At 40.8% G+C, this 20,625-nt stretch overlaps 1 protein-coding gene and 2 long non-coding RNA genes across 6 annotated transcripts in view; 2 read left to right on the top strand and 1 right to left on the bottom strand.

Annotated features, from left to right (window-relative positions):
• VWA8 (von Willebrand factor A domain containing 8) overlaps window positions 1-20,625 on the bottom strand; it is a 358,168-nt gene that overhangs the window by 32,239 nt on the left and 305,304 nt on the right. For 3 of the 4 annotated variants that reach the window (XM_070578403.1, XM_070578404.1, XM_070578405.1), the window contains 3 exons: window positions 17,234-17,342; window positions 13,462-13,618; window positions 7,410-7,518 (listed from right to left, as the gene is read on the bottom strand). In XM_070578403.1, the coding sequence (XP_070434504.1) occupies window positions 7,410-7,518; window positions 13,462-13,618; window positions 17,234-17,342 (375 nt within the window). The remainder of the gene's footprint in view (window positions 1-7,409; window positions 7,519-13,461; window positions 13,619-17,233; window positions 17,343-20,625) is intronic. The other variant, XR_011527880.1, reaches the window with a different exon arrangement.
• LOC139076351 (uncharacterized) lies at window positions 414-5,261 on the top strand. Its single transcript, XR_011527881.1, has 3 exons — window positions 414-594; window positions 3,500-3,806; window positions 4,844-5,261. It is a non-coding gene; the product is annotated as an uncharacterized lncRNA (long non-coding RNA).
• LOC139076352 (uncharacterized) lies at window positions 13,512-18,459 on the top strand. Its single transcript, XR_011527882.1, has 2 exons — window positions 13,512-13,646; window positions 15,512-18,459. It is a non-coding gene; the product is annotated as an uncharacterized lncRNA (long non-coding RNA).

Genomic DNA, 20,625 nt, shown 5'->3' with positions numbered 1-20,625 from the left:
TGTTACTCCGCCTTACTGCAGAATAATTTCATAGATCCCATGTTATTTAACTTGTTTGTGACCTTATTCTTGAACAATGAGATGGCTACACAAACTGTTCAGGAACAAATCGGATGGATTCTCCTTGGTTGCATTTACTCTCCACTTTGTTATTATTAGAATTCTCCTCGAGGATTTTAAACTGGCGTTAGTAGTTGAACTAAATCTACAATGCTAGCTCAAGAACTCAGCAGGGAAGGAGTTGGAACTGTGGGCAGTCACAGCATGAGAACTTCATCTCCACATCATTTCTTATTTTGTTTGGAAAAGCCATTGCAATGGGGCCAGCTTTTGGCATTGGTTTTTGTTTGATCTCATCTTCAAGCCAAGTATAAGCAGGGACTGGTCTGGCCCCTTTCCCAGTGTTATTCCCCGTCCAGCTTTCTGCTTGTTGTAGTCACTACTTGAAAACTAGACCTCCCCATCCCACCTCCTCCCCAACATGGCTGCTTTCAATGGCTGCTGCTTGGCAGGGACAAAATGGAGGTCAAGAGATCTGTGCCTCACCAGCTCTAGGGCTCGCTCTTCTACTCCCTGCCTCTTCAATTAAGGGATGTAAGTATGATTCTGCTGGGTCTCATGCACTTAACTGCTAGTAATACTATTTCTTAGGAAGGTTTTTGAGTTGTCTTTGGTACTGTCATTCATAGGAGTCACCTCACACTATATTTAGCATAAATTCTTCAAAGCTTCTTGCATGTCACTAGCACCTTTCCCTAATTTCTACTGTTACCTGGTTGTTTCACTGTTAACTGCTTTTTACTATTTTAATCATTTTAATAGGCATCTGGCGAAGACTGAGTTAGATGCCTGTGCTCACACAGTCTGGAAGTCAGGACTGTATTTCTAGGCTGCACTCAGCTGAAGTTGTCCTCTCATGGTCACTGATGCTGTGTGCTGAGTGATGAGCCCACTCATGTGCAAAGGAGGAGTAACGGGCATTTTACTGCTCTCCCTTGAAATGCAGACGTTCTTCACTTGGCTGTTTTCATCTTTCCTTCCTCTTAGCTCTATAATCTCAACTCAAGACATCTTCTCTTTTGGCTTGGGCTGTTCCTCTCTACAGATGACCATAAAAATACAGATATAGATATTGATACAGCTATGCAACCCTCTCTCTGGTCCTAACCTTGCTCCCAAACTCCAGATTCACATCTTAAAATCTTCAAATATCATGCTTGACATTTTTACATAGGTGTCCCAGTAGTGAGAAAACATAATAACATCCAAACCAAACATCTGATTTCTCCACAAGCCTCTCCTCTTCCTGTGTTCTCTATTTCTGTCCTTGAGGGCTTGAAAACCTCACCATCGCTGTCCTCCCACATTCAATCAGTCACTGTCTTCTTTCCTGACCTCCAAATTGTCCCATCCTTTCCTTTTTCATTTCAATTACCCTGGTTTGGGTTCCTATCATTTCTCACCTGAATAAGTGAAGTAACTTTTTTTTTTAAAGATTGGCACCTGAGCTAACATCTGTTGCCAATCTTCTGTTTTTTTCCTCTTCTTCTTCTCCCCAAGCCCCCCCGTATGTAGTTGTATATTCTAGTTGTAGGTACTTCTGGTTGCGCTGTGTTGGACACCGCCTCAGCATGGGCTGACGAGTGGTGTCCAGTCCGCATCCAGGATCCGAACCGGTAGAACCCGGGGCCGCCAAAGTGGAGCGTGTGAACTTAACCACTCGGCCTTGGGGCCGACCCTAGCTGAAGTAATTTGATGATTTGATTTCCTGGCTTCCACTTCTCTCTGATACTTTCTCCCTCCATGGCTATGAAGCTTCCTAAGGAAGCTCTAACCATACCACTCTCTTTCTCAATTGTGTTCACACTCCTCACTGATTACAGAATACAGTTAGCATGGTGCTCAAGGCCCTTGCAGATTAACCTTCTCTCTACTTTTCATGCCCACCACCCACTGTCTCCAAGCCCATCCCAAACTCTGAACTCTAGTCACTCTGGACTATTTGCCATTCTCCAAACAGCCTTGTCTTCAAGCCTTCATCCTCTGCTCATAGGTTTCTTCTGTCTAGATCAGAGCTATACAAACTGTCTTCGCTTGTAACAAGCATGGGCTTGTTACTGGCCCATGATGAAATAAGTAACGGAAATTGACAGTAAGCATTTAGAAATTTGTATGGCAACTTGACAAAGTAACTTTATGTTTGCTGAATGTAATACGGGCTTGTATTTTGCATGTTATTTTTTACACCATTTTTTTTGGTAATTCATTTCTGTTTTATTTTATAAAAGTATTGGTTCATGATCAATTAGAAAAAAACCTGACCCCTCTCCACCGAAGGTTTGAGAAGCTCTGGTCAAGACGGCCCTTCTACTCCCATCCTTAGAGGTTACCAATTGAAACCGAGCTCATCCTTCATGGTCCAGCTCAAATGACACTCCCTCTGTGAGTTTTTCCCTAACTGTCCAGTCTAGAAATTGCTCACACATTTGTCTACATAACCATAGCACTTTGTTTAAAACATTTCTGTGGCATTTTCCATGTTGTGTCTTCTATTACAACTATACATGTCTTCTTCCCTTGCTTAGTCATTGAAGGCAAGAACCCTTAGGCAAAATAGATATTCACTAAATGTCCACTGGATGAAACACCGTTATTATAGACTAAATACAAGGAATGGGGAAATTCTTTCCATTCTTTACATATGAGCAAAGTGGGTGTGCAGAATAAAGTCTAAGTTCCTTACCTGGCAACTACCTGCCTCTCAGCTTCAAGTCCTCGTCTGCATTCACACTAGGTGGTATCCTGCTTGTGACTGGCCCTCGGCTCATTCTTGAGACCACGCAGTCTCCTGCCTTTGTCTATGCTGTATCCTCTGCCGGGACATTGTTTTCACCCTCCTTTGGTTAATACTTGTGTGTCCTTCTAGATTCAGTTCATGTATGCTTCCCTTCAAAATCTATCCTAGAGTCCCCTTCCTCTGGGCTTCCACTGCACTCTATGCATTCCTCTGCCTAGACACTTACCATATTAAACTGAAATATTCTGGTCTGGTGACCATTTTCTCCACTCCTCAAGACTATAGTACAGGGACAATATCTTATTAATCTTTGTGTCCTCAGTGCCAAGCACAGTGCATGTCACGTGCCAGTGTTCAAAAACAGTATTTATCTGAACACAAGCTCATTTTGAAGCATTCAAGGAAAAAAAAGGAACATAATTGTTGGTTCATGGAGATATCATGTTAGCCGAAGCAATCAGAGAAAGGCTAATTTAGTTTAGCCTGAGAATAAAATTACTGATTGTAGATCAGAAAAACACTGGAGAGAAGACATGATTAAAATCAGTGGCTTTTTTTGGTAGAAATGGCTATTTTCTTTTGTTAGAGAATGCTGGAATCAGAGATTCAGATTCTGAACCAAGCATAATTGAAATAATTATAGACTTTATTATTCTGATGAGAAAATTCTTATTACTGATTCATAAAAGGTCTATTATCCAGGACTCTAAGATATTCCATATAGAATCCAGTCAAGAAGCAAAGGAAGATCACTGGGGACAGCTTTCCTAATTGAGAAGGATGACCTGTGCTGCAACAGAGGCACATGCTGAAGCAGACGTTAACATGGATGGCAACATTTCCTGTTCCTCAAATCTCAGCCCAGCCACTCGGAATCAAAGCGTGGGCCTGAAGCTGTGCTTTGGAAAGTCATCTCAAGTGATGATTTGCTAGTTCCTGGCCAGACTTTGTGCTCTTCACCAAGGAAACACCCATGGTTACTGGGATTGCACAGCAGTTCAAAACAGCTGTAAGTTATTAGTCAATTAGAACCCAACAGAACTGGCAGAAGATGCCAAAAAAGGAACCAATGTTTTCGTTACAATGTTAAGATTCATATTCTGCATGAGTCCCTGTAGCCAGTATCCTGTATCCTGGCCAGTAGCTGAATTTTTAACTAGCACTACCTCTCTAAATTGAGGACTAGATGGCCTACCTGAGCATAACACTTGTGTGGATTAAAAATGAAAATTCAATAAGGGAAGCACTTGAGAATGCTGTGTGCCATTTGTATAATAAAGCAAAATGTTTTATGAGTATATGTCAGAATTACACTTTTTACATAATTGTAGCATTGGAAGAAAATAACAGAGACCAGACAGATAAGAGGGACCTGAGCTTTGGGCTCAGACCTTGCCTCACTCGCCACATGACCCAGGACAAGTTACATCATCTTTCTAATCTTCAGTTCCCTCAGTATAAAGTAAGAACAAAATGTCCATATTTCATAAGATTGTGAGAATTGAGATAACTTACATGTTTCAGTTTCCTTATCTATAAAATGTAGAAAATAATACTTACTGCTTATTATAAAGATTAAATAGCACAATGAATGTAAAGTACTGGCCTACAGTCCAGGCTGACGAATATTAGCAAGTACAACGAAGGTAAGGAGGAAGCTAATTCTTCTGCAGAGAATGCTACGTGCTAGGCACTGTTTTAAATAGTTTTCATGAGTTTATCTTCCTAACTGCCCTATTATCTATCATTCCCATTTTACAGTACCCAGGTTGTCTGGTTCCAGAGGTGGCACTATTAGTCATTAAGTGATGATGATGATGGAGGAGATCTTGATGATGAGGTTGATAATATAAGGCACCTAATAGAGTGCCTGGCACATGGTAATTGCTCAAAAAATGCTTGCTATTATTAAAATGCTGGTATTATTTGTAAAGCTTTCCAGAGATGAAAGTCATACATACACGTAGGTACTCACTCAAGGATTAAATTACTTTTATCCCCTTTCTTATATCTTAAAATTCTTTCTTGCTATTTTCTTTTTTTCAGATTTCCAGAAAAGAAGAGAATAACAACTTCCCTGGAATAATTACTCTATTTGAGGATATTTAGAAAGTTACTAACCCCAATCTCTTTACAGATTTTTTTCTATAGGAGCCAATTTCTGTTTTCCATCTATTTAATCTTATTTGTTGCTCTTCCTTGAGCCCTTCACAGTTTCCTTTTATTTCTCTCTTTTAAAAGTGAAAGCAAAAGTGGACACTGTTTTCTGATACTGGTCTCACGACTGTGGGGTTTAGTAGGAGTCACTCCTTAATGCTAACCTTAATTCTAACCCAGCCTTAATTTGTGTTCTACAGTAAGAAGTCACAGTAATGGGTGTGACTTTTGTTCCTTCGGCTGATCTTGTAAATATAATCACTTATCTTAAAGGGTTGATGTGATGATTAAATGCAATGATGTTTGTAAAAGTAATTACAGAACGGTGTCCAATGAATATCAATCAAGACATTAACTAATACCAGATGAGGATTCGGATTCCTTCAATTAAAAATGTATTCCTGTATCCCTTTCTAGTACTGTGAATCCTCCAATGGCCTGTCTGTCCACAGGGTAAAACCCAATGCCATTTGCATGTTCTCATGGAATCCAGGGCTAGCCACGATCTGGCCCCTATGACTTTGCCAGCCTTGTCCCTGGCCATTGTCTCTCACCACATACACGCTCTTCGCAGTCACACTGCACAACTTGCCCTTGTACATGCTGTGTCTGATGTCTGGAATGCCCTGCCTTCTCAAGCACCTGGGAAATTCCTCAGCATCTTTCAAGAGTGAACTCAAGCATTATATTCTCCGTGAAGACTTTCCTCCTTCATCCCATAGCATCATGGGCATACTTCTCTACAGAACTTAAGAAATTATTTGCTTGTCTTCTTTGTGTTCCTTCTTTGAAGGCAGGGGTTACATTTTGCTTTTCTATCTCTAATGCCCGGTATGCATTAAGAACTTAAGAAATGAATGAATGACTGAACTATACTCACTTTTCAGTCATAGGACAAGCACCATTTCCCACTACCCTCATCCCTGTGAACCTCATGTGGCTCTTATTCACCAGTTGTCTTGCCCTGCAGCTCAGAGCCCACCCTGCAGTTGCCCTCAATGCCCAAAGCAATGAGCACTCGTTAAGCGAGTGACTAAAGAAGAAAATTCAACCATTCAATTGTTCACATAGTTTATGTTGTTCACACAGTGTATATAAGATTTTATGCTGTTTTATCCTAAATAATCATATACGGATTCTAAAAAAGCAAATGACTTAATTCTTATATTCCTCAGATTTTGAAATTAGGCATTTAGTTAATCATTATAGAGATCTTTCCTCTTCCTTTCCTCTTGGAAATGATAGAACTTTTCCTAATATCCTGATGGAGTTTAGATCTTTCAAAAAATGAGGCTTTCTCAGAGTTTGAGTTAAATGGTGGATTAAAACTATATCACAGGGGCGGGCCCAGTGGCACAGCAGTTAAGTGCGCACATTCCGCATTGGCAGCCCGGGGTTCACCAGTTTGGATCCCGGACGTGGACATGGCACTGATTGGCAAGCCATGCTGTGGCAGGCGTCCCACATATAAAGTGGAGGAAGATGGGCACAGATGTTAGCTCAAGGCCAGTCTTCCTCAGCAAAAAGAGGAGGATTGGCAGCAGATGTTAGCTCAGGGCTAATCTTCCTCAAAAAAAAAAAAAAAAAAGGCTATATCACAGAATGTCTTACCCCCAATATCTAGCAAACAATAGTAAAATTTACCCCCAAAAGAATAATTATAAACAAGAACCAAAGAGGGAAATTGTATAACTGAAGGTAATCGACTTCAAACACTTCATGGAAAGGAAACAGAAGATTCTAGAGTAGAGTGGAGAAGCACGTCACTGCCCAGCTCCTAACCCTGCCCCTTCCTCCCCTGAAATGAGGCTTCTCCCTCTCTTTCGGGAAAATAATCTTACTTCATTTGTGATTTTAGAGAATACTTAGTCCTTCCTTAATCATCTGTGCAAATTGGCCAGAACACGATTTCAAATGTAAAATCTCTGAATCACAAGTCGTGGCTTAGAAAATAATGAAGCATCTTAATATTTTTAGGGGCAATGGCAATATTAACTGGTTCTGAGGCAACCACAGTCTAAAACTGCAATAAGGCAGGTAATGTGGGGCGGGGGAAGGTGGGAGGAGAAGCCAGGGGTCATAGAGAATGCAGCCTGGCTGATCCAAAATGCTCCTCTGTCTCTCCAGTCAATGACAGTAAAATGATTCGTAGGAAGAGAATTCTATTTGTGAATTTCTAGTAGAGGTAGGATGCTTACAGATCTCATATGTGGGGGATGAGGAAATATGGTGTCTTCTAGGGTTGCTGGTGAAATTACTGCTCCCTGGGCAGGAGGGAAGGTGAGGTTAAATATTTTTCCTTGGAAAACTCAACTAAGAAAGCAATGGAATGACCCGCAGTTTTATGCAAACGTTTTGGCATTGATTAATTTTTCTGTCTAGCTGATCAGGGTTTGGATAACTTTCTCCAACAGTTTTGGGCCCATATTGTTTTCTTGGTTAAATGGAGGATTACCTGTAAATTATCCAGGATGATTCGGAGGGAGTGCACCTGCCTTCGAACAGCACCTGAAAACCTTTCATAGGTTGTGGCATCGTATTCACTCATCTGGATCTCCTTTAGCCTGAAATCAGAGGGGGCAAAAAAGACAACAGCTGAAATCATGCAATGTGGGTCTTTTACTTCCATTCATCTACTGCTAGACTCTTTGGTAATTCAGGTTGCCGTGGAGGAGAAAAGGCAAGCAGTGATGTCTCCAGCTAGGAGTTTCAAAGGAGGGGAATGTCCAGTGGTGTGCTGGTAAATGGTTAACAAGTCGCCCTCCAGGACAAAAAAAAAGGCCCCGATTTGTAGTATTTGCTGATTTCTGTGGTGTAAATACTCCCACCACGATAGATTTCAAGCTACTGACAGTGAAGTCACTGAGAACTGAGTTAGAAAGAAATGTGTGCAATTGGCTCTCATAAGCCAGTGAGTCAGCTCTGTAGCACACCATTGCTATATTCCAAAGACATGTCACGATGTTGGCAGCTGGTCAGTTCATGTGGCAGGTTCCTAGAAGAGTTCCCATGGGCTGCTTTTTAAGACCAAGGACATAAATTTGGTTGACCAAGATAACAGCCAGGCCTGAACAATGTAATTTAATGTGTTGCTATGTAAAATATGAGGGTTTTCTGAAATTGCTGACTGTGTACTTTTAGTAGAATAACTGTGTTTTAATATAATTGTGGCTCTGAAATTCTATCCTCTCCCAGTACAGTGTTACTTTTTATCGCTTTTCATCATTTGCTTCCACTGTAGCCCCGCCAGTGCACTTGCAGTTCCCTGAACGCATCATGCGCCTGTGACTCGGAGCTCCTGTGTGGGCTCCTCTCCCATGTGGAGCTTCCTCTCCCTGCCTCTTCTCCTATAACTCCCACTTACTCTGCAAGACTCAAATCAACGATCACCTCCTCTAGGAAGCCTGCACTGATCCCCAAGTCTGTCTTCTGTGCTCCCATATCACTTCACACTTAACTCTGTCAGAGCATTTACTACCCATGCTATAGTTGTCTGCCGCCTGTCTCTCCAACTAGGCTCCTTTAGGTAAAGGCTGAGTCTTTCTCATCTTTATACGTAGAGTGCTTAACATGGTACCTAGCATATCATAGGTGCTCCAAATAAATTGAAACGGATGACTGGATGACTGAAATAAAAATAAGACTCAGGATTATTTAAAATGCAGCATCTTAAATTAATCAAAAGGTTCATTCACTGACCAAACCTCTCTTGGGTTTTATAGTGTTATATCCATAATGAACCAATTTGATCACGCATTTCTATAAATTTCTATAAATGTAAAGGGTGATGATACTAGGACAGGAAATAATGAATGCATGTCTCCAAAGCCTAACAACAACCAAACAGTCTAAACTGCGGTGTGTGTATGTCTGTGCACATATGCATGCGTGCAGTGTTGGAGGTACCGATCCTAGGTGTATAGCTGAAACTCTTATCTAAAGTATATATATATCACTTTGGGCTGGAACAGAAACCCAAATGCTGAATGAGAATGAAAGGTCTCTACTCCTTCCTGTCAGGCTGAGCACTGGGAAGCATCCATCCAACAATCCATCCATCACAGGGCAGAGTTCTAGAGGCTTATTAGAAGCACACTGGGTCAGGCCTTGACTGCCACAGGGCAGATTTGCAATCCTGCCCTACTCCCGGCCTAGGTTAGCGAACACCAGCTCAGGTTTCAAGATCCAGCTAGAAGGCCACATCCTATGAAGTCTTGCTTGATCCCTCCAGTAAAACTGATCACTCCTTTCACGTGTCTTCTACAGAGACCTACTATGGAACGTCATTGCTTTTGGTAGATGCGTCTATTTCCCTCTGTCACAGTATTTTCAAACTTTATTTTCCACAATAGGAAATACGCTTTACATTGAGATTTAGCACACACAAATGCACATGTGCGTGTATAACCGAACCAAAAATTTAATGAGAAATGCATTTACTACATATGTTGCACACTGATATTTTCTCATCTATTCCTCTGGAGAAGAAATAAATCTTATTTTTTCTTTGAATCTCCGGTACCTAGCACAATGCCTGGGACACAGTGGCATCGAATAAATGCTGTTGGATAGTACTTAGAAAACACTGAGTATCAAAAGGTAAATACTATCTGAATGGTTGTCACCTAAGGTGACATGCCAAGGTGCTCTTCGAAATCTACTTTACTCTCTGTTCTGAAGAACAAGAACTATGTGTATAGGACTTGACCTCCTCACAAGACCTATTATGTTTAGTTTTGGCAATCTCTTAAACCTCTCTATAAATTTTCATTAGATTAAGTTATGTCTCAAGTATCAGGGCTGACAGAAGCTGGGTATAATGAATACTGCAGGATATGCTACCTACCCCTTCATACCCAGGAAGCCAATATGCTCTTTCCCAAAGAAGGGAGATTAGAAAAAACCAGAGACACAGCTTGTCTTTAGCAGGGGGAAAATACACACACACAGATGTGCCAAGGAAGGAGCCAGGCTGTTGGCAAGTCACCTCGGGCAGACTGGTCTTTGCAGAGAAATCAGAATTAGCTCCAGTTATAGGGCTACCTCTGGCACGATCATGTTGCACCCAAAAACACACCACATGCTATTTTAATTATGAAGAAATCTGGAAATCATATTCCAGGTTGTGTCAGCTTTCAGAAAGATCACCTATAAGGTGTTCAAAGCTGATAAATTCTGAAAGATGAAGACTGAAGCAAGGAATGGGGAAAGGAAACAGGAAATTTTACCCTCTGGATCAGATAAGCTTCCCAGTGCTAATATTCTTAAGCCCACAAAACTAGCTGAAACTATGTCTTTCTGCTGCTTTAACCCTGCTCCAAAGTGCAGGGCACAGCTGCTCCACATCTTAGTGATCTATGTGGACTAACTGCATTTTGTTGGCACAGTACACTTTTAAAGGTTATACTTATTGTTACATAAGAGTCTGGGAATTTTAGTTCTCATTTTACTTTTTCTTATAGGTTAGACTTAAATACTACAATTTTGGATTAATTATGAGGAAAGCAAACACAAGCTGAGATCCACTGTATAAGGCTGATTAGTTTTGTAAGTGGTAGTGGGTACAGTTTCCACAGCTGTGCCGACCTTAAACACTCTTCTAAGTGTGTAAAAGTACCTCACTGTCTATTTCATTCATATTTTGTTGGTTTAATGTTTCTGTCCTGTTGTCTGCATGTCTTACGCTCATCTACTTCTGTTAGTCTTCCTGAGTTAATCAATTCTTGATATACAGGAACAGGTATCCAACTGAAATCCAGATTCAAGTGGATGCTAACTAAATGCTATGCAGATGATGTCAAGAACCCATTAGTAGTATTAGGCTCTGCAAGGCAACATGATGGACCTCTAGGCTGATGGATAGGTCGGCTGTCAGCCTGGTTTTAGCCAGCCTCTGAATTGTGTCTTAAAGGGTGATACCATTACTAGTAGGCATGTGTGTGTTATTCATTCCACAAATATGCATGAGTGTTTGCCATGTACCGGGTCCTGGGTGTAGGTACTGGGGATACTACAGAGCAAAGCAGCCTGCCCTCAAGGAACTGAAAGTCCGTGGGGAGGCAATAACTATTCGCACAAATAATAATATAACAGAAAAGAGTTATAAGAACTATGGAGAAGAGGTACAGGGTGCATAAAAGCATAAATGGAGGGATCTGACCTCATTGTTGCCTAGAGTTGCAAAATAGCTTTAAAATGGGACTATTTGATAATAGTGAAGAATTATTACTGTTTTTAGACATGATAATAATATTGTTTTTTGTTTTTTTTTAGAGTCCTTATCTTTCAGAGACATATTCTGAAATATTTATGATGAAAAGATAGGACATCTCAGATTAGCTTCAGAACAATCCAGGGGTGGGGACTGAGAGGGCAGCCAGATTTTTCTCCTTGAAGCTGGGGGGACAGGTCCACAGGGTTCATTATATGTTTCTTTCTACTTTGTTTACATTTGGAAAGATCCATAATAAAAAGTTAAAGAAAAATCTTTAGCAGTATTAAACTGAATACTCACCAAATGGGAGTATTTATTACATAAAAGTGGGAAGCACATTTTCCTCTCTGTGCTTTCCTCCGCCCTGTCTTTCTCAGGATCTCCGTGTTTTCAGTTCTTCTCCCCGACCCTTGCCCGCCTCCTCTGTCTGTCACCCCCTCTTATGGTATTCTCTTTCACCTGGACTTACAGTCTTCTCGGCAGCAATTAGTGCAGGTGTAGGGTTTTCTCACTTACTCCCTTCCTGATCTCTTCCCTTTCCTCTCTTACATCCACTAAATTTAGTTGCCTTATTATCACAGACGCTCCTCGACTTCTTTCCCCTCTGGGGCAATGAATAAAACCAGATTCCTTATGTGTGTTATGGAAGTCAGAGAAGGGGTTGTATACTTGTGCCCAAGTACTACGAAAAGGCCTTTCTGCCTCCCCATGAACTACTTGTGTGTCAGAGCACTTGATCCATTTGTCCACTTATGCAAAAACTGAGACTGGACATTTACTTGTGAAGTTTGCGCATGGCAATGATAGGAACTCATTAGTTGGGGGGCGGAAATAACACATATCTATTGTTTGGTTCTTTTCCTAAATGGATACTTCATTGTTTATATGAAATGTAGAGCAATATTTTAATTCTAACAAGACCTATCATCATAGCATTCTTCCCATATTTTTTCGAGAAGTTTAAACTGCTCTCATTCTTAACATAGTGATCTGTCCTCATGATCTCTCTAAGAGGAAGGGAGAGGAAAGTCACCTATCTCTAGAAGAGCACATTCAAGCACAGTGAGGATAAATAAATGGTTCAAGGTCTCCAGGGAAGCCAGCAGAAGGGCTGAGCCTAACACTTTTGCCTTATTTACCCGTGGACTACATGAGGGTCCAAAGGCTTGCAGGCTTTCCTGAGGGTGTGGCAGGAGGGACCCACATTTTTGTCCCCATTGTTCTGTACTGTTTACTTGCGGGATGTGTAAGCACAGCACATAATGTAACAGCAGATGTTCTACGTGGGAGGAATTTCATAACACATACACTTGAGCATGTTTTTTTCTAATTGCACCCAGATCCTTTCATTGAGCACAACTATGTAAATCTGCCTCCCAAACCACTACCAATTCCCTCAATCCTGAAGGAGATATTGCTGGTTCTTTGGTATTTTTCACTTTTAGCCGAAGAACACATGTGGATGTCTAGTGAAAGCATCATGTGAATTCTTCTCATTTTTTAGATGGTTCCAATCAAAGTAGCCCAGAATTGTTCCAGATCATCTGAAAGCCACAGGCTCGCTGGGCCAGATTTCAAGGCCTCCACCCACCAAGAGGGCCTCCTTATTCAATCACTGCCCACTACCCCCAGCTGGTATCCTTTATCCTGGAAAGGCAAGCTGGCTCTCTCCGCCATAGACACTATGCTCATCCTACCCTGGTGCCTCTGCTCGTTTAGTTTTCCCTTTCTGGAATGGCCAAATCCTGGCTAAGCTCAGGCCCCACCTCACATCAGCCCACTGACCTTGCCCTTCTCTGCACTGCCAAAGGGCAGACTCTGCACTCTGTGATGTCAGCACTTAACAGGAGTGTGAGTGAGGGTGTGAGTGTGTGTGTGTGTGTGCGCTAGTCCTGTCTCCACTTAAGTCTACAAGATTCCTGAGGGCAGGAAGGGACCATCATGTAGAGGTATCTGAATTCCCTATGTGGCCTAGGAACAGATGTGGATGGAGTGATTTGTGCTTTAATTTCTCTTAAGAGAAATATCGTCAGGTTTACTTTCTAACGTGCTCAGTTCCTTCTTCTACATAGTCATATGTAATCAATATACTTAAAAGAGCCTGAGTAGAAAGAATGGGGGATTATGTTCACTTGGCTGTCTCCGTTAGGGAGGGAGGTAGCTACAGATTTAGTTTGTGGTCCAAGTTGCTGCATAAGGTGGAGAATCACACAAATCTGGGTCTACTCAGGGTCCACTAGGATATTTCACCACGGTGGCCAACATCACTCTAGAGGCAACGGGGACTACTCACCTCTGCTGAAACGCTTTCTGGCCCATCTCTCTTGCAGCTCTCTTCACCTCCTCAGGAACTGCATCTTTCTCAGCCTCAGAGACCTGGTACACTGTATGGCCTGCATCCAGCCGGTACGGACCTCCTTTGCCACCTAGACCTGCAGTGTCTCTTCCCCCTGAGAGGAAACCATGAAAATTCAAGTGGTAAGTCTGATCAGGACTACAAAACAAAAGTCAGATCATGAATTTAAGGCAGTCCTGTGAAATATTAATTATACTTAACCAATAATTATTCAAATGATCTTCTTCTGCAAACAAATGGTGTCCCACTGTTTAGGATGCTTTTGCCCTTCCTCATCTAGCCAAATCCTACTTATATTTGGACTGCTAGCAGTCCAAATTTCACGACACCTTATCTGATGACTCTATCTCACAGGGATCAGTACTCCTGTGTACTATTTGTTACCCTTTAAAATGTATTTTTCTTGGGGCCAGCCCAGTGGAATAGTGGTTAAGTTTGTGTACTCCGCTTCAGTGACTTGGGGTTTGTGGATTAAGATCCTGGACACAGACCTACACACTGTTCATCATGCCATGCTGTGGAGGCAACCCACATACAAAATAGAGGAAGATTGGCACAGACGTTAGCTCAGGGTCAATCTTCGTCAAGCAAAAAAACCCAAAAACCCCACATATTTTTCTTTTCTCTCCAACTATATGATGGATGGAATCATATTTTATATATCTTTGTACCTCTGCACCTATAAGAGTAGCTTGAACATCATAAATACTTAGCTTGTATTTGTTAATTAAATGAACGATACTCCTCTTCCCTCACGTTACCCTATTTTTCCTTAAAATAAGAGAAAGACAGCTACGCTATAGAAACCATTTCCTCTGTTTTGCAAATGATAAAAATAATGCATAGAGAGGTTAAGCAACCTACTCATGACCTCCTATCAGTGGCTTAGCCAAAGTTAGAAGTCAGTTACTAAACCAACTTTGACTTTTAGCCCAGAGTAATATACAACAGATAAACACTGCCAGCTTCAGAACAGTTTTTCAATATAAACCTAAGTTTACATGCTTGTAAGTGAGCATGATGTAATATTGTATAAACTACTTATGTTGTAAATATAAATTAAGTGCCTAGAAGACCAGGTAGGTGATATTATAAGAAGTAGTGAGGACTTGGCTAACTAGAGAGGAATTGCCTTGTCTAAATACACTCAAATTCAAATTATGTTAAAATATTACAGTGACCCCCAAAATGCATATATTAGCTAGATTTGGCCTCTGGGCTACCAGTTTATTATCCCTGCTGTATAAGGATAAAAATACTAGTAACCAGTTTCTTTTGTTCATTCACACATAACTTGAGAACTTAGAAAAGAATCCAATATTAGAGGGGTAGCATAATACTGTATACAATACTGTATACATAATACTGTATACAATAGTATAGCATAGTATAGTTAGTGTAGTATAGTATAGTGTAGTGTAATGTAGTATAGTATACTATAGTGTAGTATAGTATATTCTAGCATTATATAGTAAAGTATTGTATAGTTAAGCCAGATGGCCTGAGTATGAATCCTGGCTCCGATGCACCACTAGTCATGTGTCCTTGAGGGAAGTTCCTTAACTACTCTGGGTCTCAGTCTCCTCATCTGTAAAATGGAGATACTAATATTATTTACGCTATGTGATTGTCATGAGGCTAAAATGCTTAGAACACTATTTGGCACAAAGTAAGAGCTATATGAGTGATCACTCTTACTATTACTATTTAGACAACTTCCAGTCACATAGAATGAGATCATTTCTAAGTTTCATAAAGTGGAAATTTTGAAAGATTTTAGGCTTTGGTTAAATTATGTTACATTTTTCTTTTCTCCCTTGGAGCCTTAATTAGTCTAATAAGTTAAAAGTAAGAACTCAGCACGCACTGCTTCCCTTATCAAAGTCCAGGTAGGTCATTTCCTTTTGGGAAATACCATGAGAACAGTCTATTAATTATAGTATGTTTATCCTTTGAATCGAGCACATCTTATTTCATTTTCATTTAGAAATTGGTGTTGGAAAATTCCTTCTTGGATGTGTGTGATTCCTGGCTCTCACTCATGGACAGCCTGTATGCAGAGGGGACCAGTAACTGAACAATGACAATGAGCTGGAGGTGGAAAAGCTGTTTCTGTGACCTGACTCCCTTCCTACAGGAGGTTCCCCGTGGGTATAGGTGGATCATGAATTAGAGCTTAAAACTTCCTAGGCGCTGAGATGACATCATTTTTAGTGAAAGGAGGAAACGACCCACAACACTTTAGAAGCTGGTGTGAGTGATGGTCAGCATGAGTCACATGGTCCCTCGAGAAAGTCATACTGGGGTGGAGCCAGCACCAGGAGAGAGTTCTTCATGACCTCCACTTCCAAGAGCCTTTAATTTGTACTACTTAAATGGAAATGCTTGCCAGAGGTTCGAGAGTTCAAGGCATAATCTTGAAGCTGACCTTAGACATCCTTCATCAGTTCAGAAGATAAGGGGGGGAATAGGCAAGGGAAGGGCTTTGGTGATGAGAAGGGAATCAAATGACTTGTTAGGTCAGAACTAAGTTCAATGTAGAGAATTCTGAGGGAAAAGAATGACACAAAGAAAAAGAATCTGAAGCAAAGGAGACTTGAAAAATAGAAAAATAAAGGCTAGGGGAAGCAAAAGCAGGGTCTTCAGCCTGGTCGGAGATGTGAAGTAGCAGATTCAAACTGAATAAAAAGCAAGAACCTCCATGCCAGAGTAGTCCACTGCTGGTAAACCTACATCTGGCCAGCTCGTTCCACAATGCATCCCATATGGATTAAATCTTGCTGGCTTGACACTAATTTCCAGATCAAAGGACATTTCTAAAAATACACTTTCTTTAGAGCTCATGCTTGGTGAATAAACAAAGTAGGCAAGAAGTCCACAGACCTATTTGATAGCACATTGTCCCAGCACAGAAACTCATTTCCTCCAAGGCTGTCAAGGCCAAGAGGCAGAGACCATCCTAAGGGAAAGCGAAGCACGGAGCTCACGCCAGCACTCCTCACGGCTGAGATAAGATCAGACAGTGTGCGCACAGTCTGGCCCTATTCCTGTGGCCCAGCAGATGTGTCTGCTCCAGCTGCCACGGAGGAAAGAGGAAGACAGCAGTCATGGGAACAATGCTCTAGTCAGGCAGCCAAGAGGAAGTAATGGACCACAGCCATCAGTTCAAGCCGCAAACACTCTCTTATCTCAAAATCCTACATCCTCAACATACTCACTTCTGACATGTGGAAGACAAGGACCATTTCTTTTCAAACTCAGCTGGTCAAGAAAGAATTTACTATAGATTTCTGGCATGATCCCAAGGGCACGGAATTTAAAAGAAGGGATTAACACTTTTAATGAATACATTCTTCATGCCAGGTCTTGTGGTCAGGGCTTTGCAAAGATAATCTCATTTAATCCTTACCACAACCTTTGAGGCAGATAATATTATCCCCCATTTACTGATGAAGCAACTCTGGGATGGTCAGAATGGCCTTAGGTCATAGGGTAGCAAAGTCTCCAAATGCCAGGGACTCCAAATGCCATGGTTTTTCCATGACTCGATGTCATGCTGAGACAGAGGGCAAAAGCATGATCCAGGTGACTAATGGGGGAGGCAGAGAAGGCAAGCTGGTCCCTGACCCTTCTTAGGGGTGGTGTGCTGTCTACATGGGCTTGTGAAGTCTCAGGAAGTCTGACCAGGGGGAATGCCAGTGCAACCAACCTGTTCCGCCAGCCCAAGTATTGCCGCCCACATGTGGCATGTTGTCTGGGTCCTCCTTCCCATGTTTGGGGGAACTCACGTCTTCACCACTATCTCTGTTGATTGTTATCTAAAAATGAAGAATTGAGACATTATCACTATCCGTGACCAACACCAGGAACTGCAGGACAGAAAGAAGAATTCTTTTCCTCTAAGTCCTTAAGATATCTCATAACCCCAGGCCACAGGACATAATAGATGCTGTTAGTGTCTGGCAAAAATTTCATCACATTTTTGGAAGGAGACATTTAATTTTTTAAAAAATTCCTTTAAAAAAAGAAAAAGAGCTGGGCTGGGCTACAGTTTCAGAATTCTCTTGGTGCATAACATGCCTCGGGCACTTACACAGGGAACAAGACCTACCAGAAGCAAGAAAAATGGATCTCACCAGAGACTGACACTCTCCCAATGGTTTTAAAGGGTCACTGCTTGGCTGAGTCATAGCTGATATATATTTACCTATTTAGTTTCCAAAGAAATCCCATTCCTCTGAGAAATGTCGTTTTATATAAAATACATGGAAAAGAAAAACAGAAAATGTATCTATATGTGCCTTAGTGAAATACTAAGTGTTGTTATATGCACAGACACTAGAAACTGCTTATTTATTTTCTGGAGACACTCTAATTTTATTATGGTATTTTGTAGCTTTCCTAACTCATCTTTATTTTAAAACCGGATTAACCATTCCTGCAGTTTGAACAGAATAAGCGGTACTTTGGCCTTCCTCTGTGAGAGCCAGTGGCTCATTGGTTCCTAATTTCATTCAGCACAGATTCACGAAAAGGACTGATAACCACACAGGAATTCCAACGCTAGTCATCAGTTCAGTGACTCAAAGTAGTCATGTTTCATGTACCCTCTGAGCCTGTTCTCAAACGTAATGATTTTCAGGGTAGACGAGATCTGATATTTGTTTAAATAAGACTTACAGAAAATGTACTGACAGGACATCATGCGAAATACCATGGGGCCTACAAAAGCCATGGAGGATTGGTCACTGCTCTCCAATTGCTTACATTAGAGCAGGGGAACTTGCCAATGGACCTGAAGCATGATGCCAGACCAGCCTGTAGAGCTCACCCATTCCTTGTTAGTACATAGACTTTTCATTCTAGATGGCAGGGTTAATGAAGGAAGGTAGGTAACTTAAGGTCTTTGCAAATAAAATGGCTATTAAGAATGAATTCAACATAACTTCCATTGTCTTATGTCCAGACTAGTTCATTTCAAATGTTATGACATTGTAAAGAGATTTTCATTAACTGGACCTTTCTGCCAATAGCTTTGGGAGCATCAACAGAGTTTTTATCATCACTTCAGCATACTTTAAGAAAATTTAGCAGCCAGGACATGATAATTGATATGAATTCTACACACACAATCATGCTCTGAAAACAGGTGAAAATAATTTTTTTCTCCTTTTTAAAATTAAACTATGCAGAATAGCTAGCAACATTTGGAGAACAAATGAACATTTAAAATACTTTCCCCAAAACTTGCCACCGCTTTCCAACTTGTCCAGAGGTAATATAAGAGATATGCAGTAAATTAAACTATGCATACTGACTACAAGAATTCTAGACCAGGACTAACTAATACAATTTTCTGTGTTGATGGAAATGTTTACAACTGTGGTGTCTAATACGGTAGCCATTACCCCAAGGTGGTTATTGAGTTATTGAGGACTTGAATTTTTAATTTTATTTAATTGACTAAAGTTTAAATTTAAATAGCCACATGTGGCTAGTGGTTATCTCATTGGATAGCACAGCACAAGGACAACCTTGCCTCAGCCTGGGAGATACTGTTTGGAGAGCTTTGTAGCATCCTGCAGGTGTTCTCCATGAGAGAGGAGAAAAACAAGGAACATTTCAAAATTGGGATGGGGTTTTACTCTGCTGTTAATTTAAGAAACCTATCTAAAAGTTATGACTACAGTCTGATTTTTTAAACAAACACAATGGAACTTACATATGGAGATACATTTATTATGATATGAAGATAAGCTTATTTTTTACACACAGTTATATTTATGACAATAATCCTGTCACTGCTCAAAACGTTTCTGGACTCCTTCTGGAATGATCTGCAGAATCCATGGCAGATTCTTTTCTAATATCTTTAATAGTAGGAATTATGTGTTCTTTAAAGATAGATTTCATTTTTAAATAACATCCAATGGATACTTGGAGTTGATTTCTGGTATAAACTATTTGCTAACTTGCTACGTACCCTTTGCCAAATCAATTAACTTCTCTGGGCCTCCATTTTCTCATTAGAAACTAAAGGAGTTAGACTAAATGATTTCTACCATTCCACCTGGCGTTGACATGCTCTGACTGATTCGATGATTCCAAGTCTGGCAAATAAGGCGATCAAGCTGGGTTTTTATTCAAAACCAGGTACAATTATACAATAATGAGACTAGTTTGCTTGTAAGAGTTGTGACTCTTCCACAGGCCAATTCTAAAAGATGAAGTTCCTACAATGTCTGAGCAATGACAGCATTAGTGGAATAACTGTTCTGAACACCGTTCCTCACTTTGGGGTAGGTCTGTGTGTGTATTCAGGTACATTACTTAAAAATAAATAAAAGGACTTCAGAAGAGGTATAGAAAGAAAATTCCTATGTGTCTAGTTAGCTTATTTTCATCAAAAATTAGTTATCTCCTTTAGACGTTTCATACATTCGGCTGTAAAAGTATAGCCTTGTAAGAAAGAGTATAAAAATGATGGCACAAGGCAAAAGAAAAAAACCCTCAAGTTGCCCCCTCAGTTACCTCCAAAATCATGCTCTTAAAGTTGCAAAGACACCAATAATGGGCCATCAGGAAAGCAGAAAATTGGCTATGAAATTTCTGGGCAGAAAGGAACTGGCAACAGTGTTCTTTGCCACCTGTGTGTCTTGCCAGGCCATCTGCTGGGAAATGACATTACTTACACTGCCAACAACAAGGCAGCCCCACACCAACCCCAAATGGGAGTCTAGAGATGTTTCCAAATTGACAAATTCTTGACAAAAACAATCATCTGCCCAAACCTGATTTATTTCAGAAAAACATATACCATAAAATACCAGGGATATTTACTTAAAAGCAAGGCATTTGGGAAGTTTACCTAATTTTGAGTCATTTTATGAATGCTATTATACTCACAGGAATGTATGTCTCTACGTGAGGGGGAGGAGTACCTCTGCCAAGGGGTTTTCAAAGCCATTTTAGGACATCTCGTACATGAATTGACAATGATTCATAAAAGGTACAAGGCAGGAAGTCTAGAACAGTCTAGCCCAGGACAGAAACTGGAACAGATAGCAGGGAAGGCCTATTATTTGAGGAAACTTGTTTCCT

This window comes from Equus przewalskii, chromosome 16 (assembly GCF_037783145.1).
Source record: "Equus przewalskii isolate Varuska chromosome 16, EquPr2, whole genome shotgun sequence".
In the NCBI taxonomy this organism is placed as follows: Eukaryota; Metazoa; Chordata; class Mammalia; order Perissodactyla; family Equidae; genus Equus; species Equus przewalskii.
This window is presented reverse-complemented; position numbering and strand designations above follow the sequence as displayed.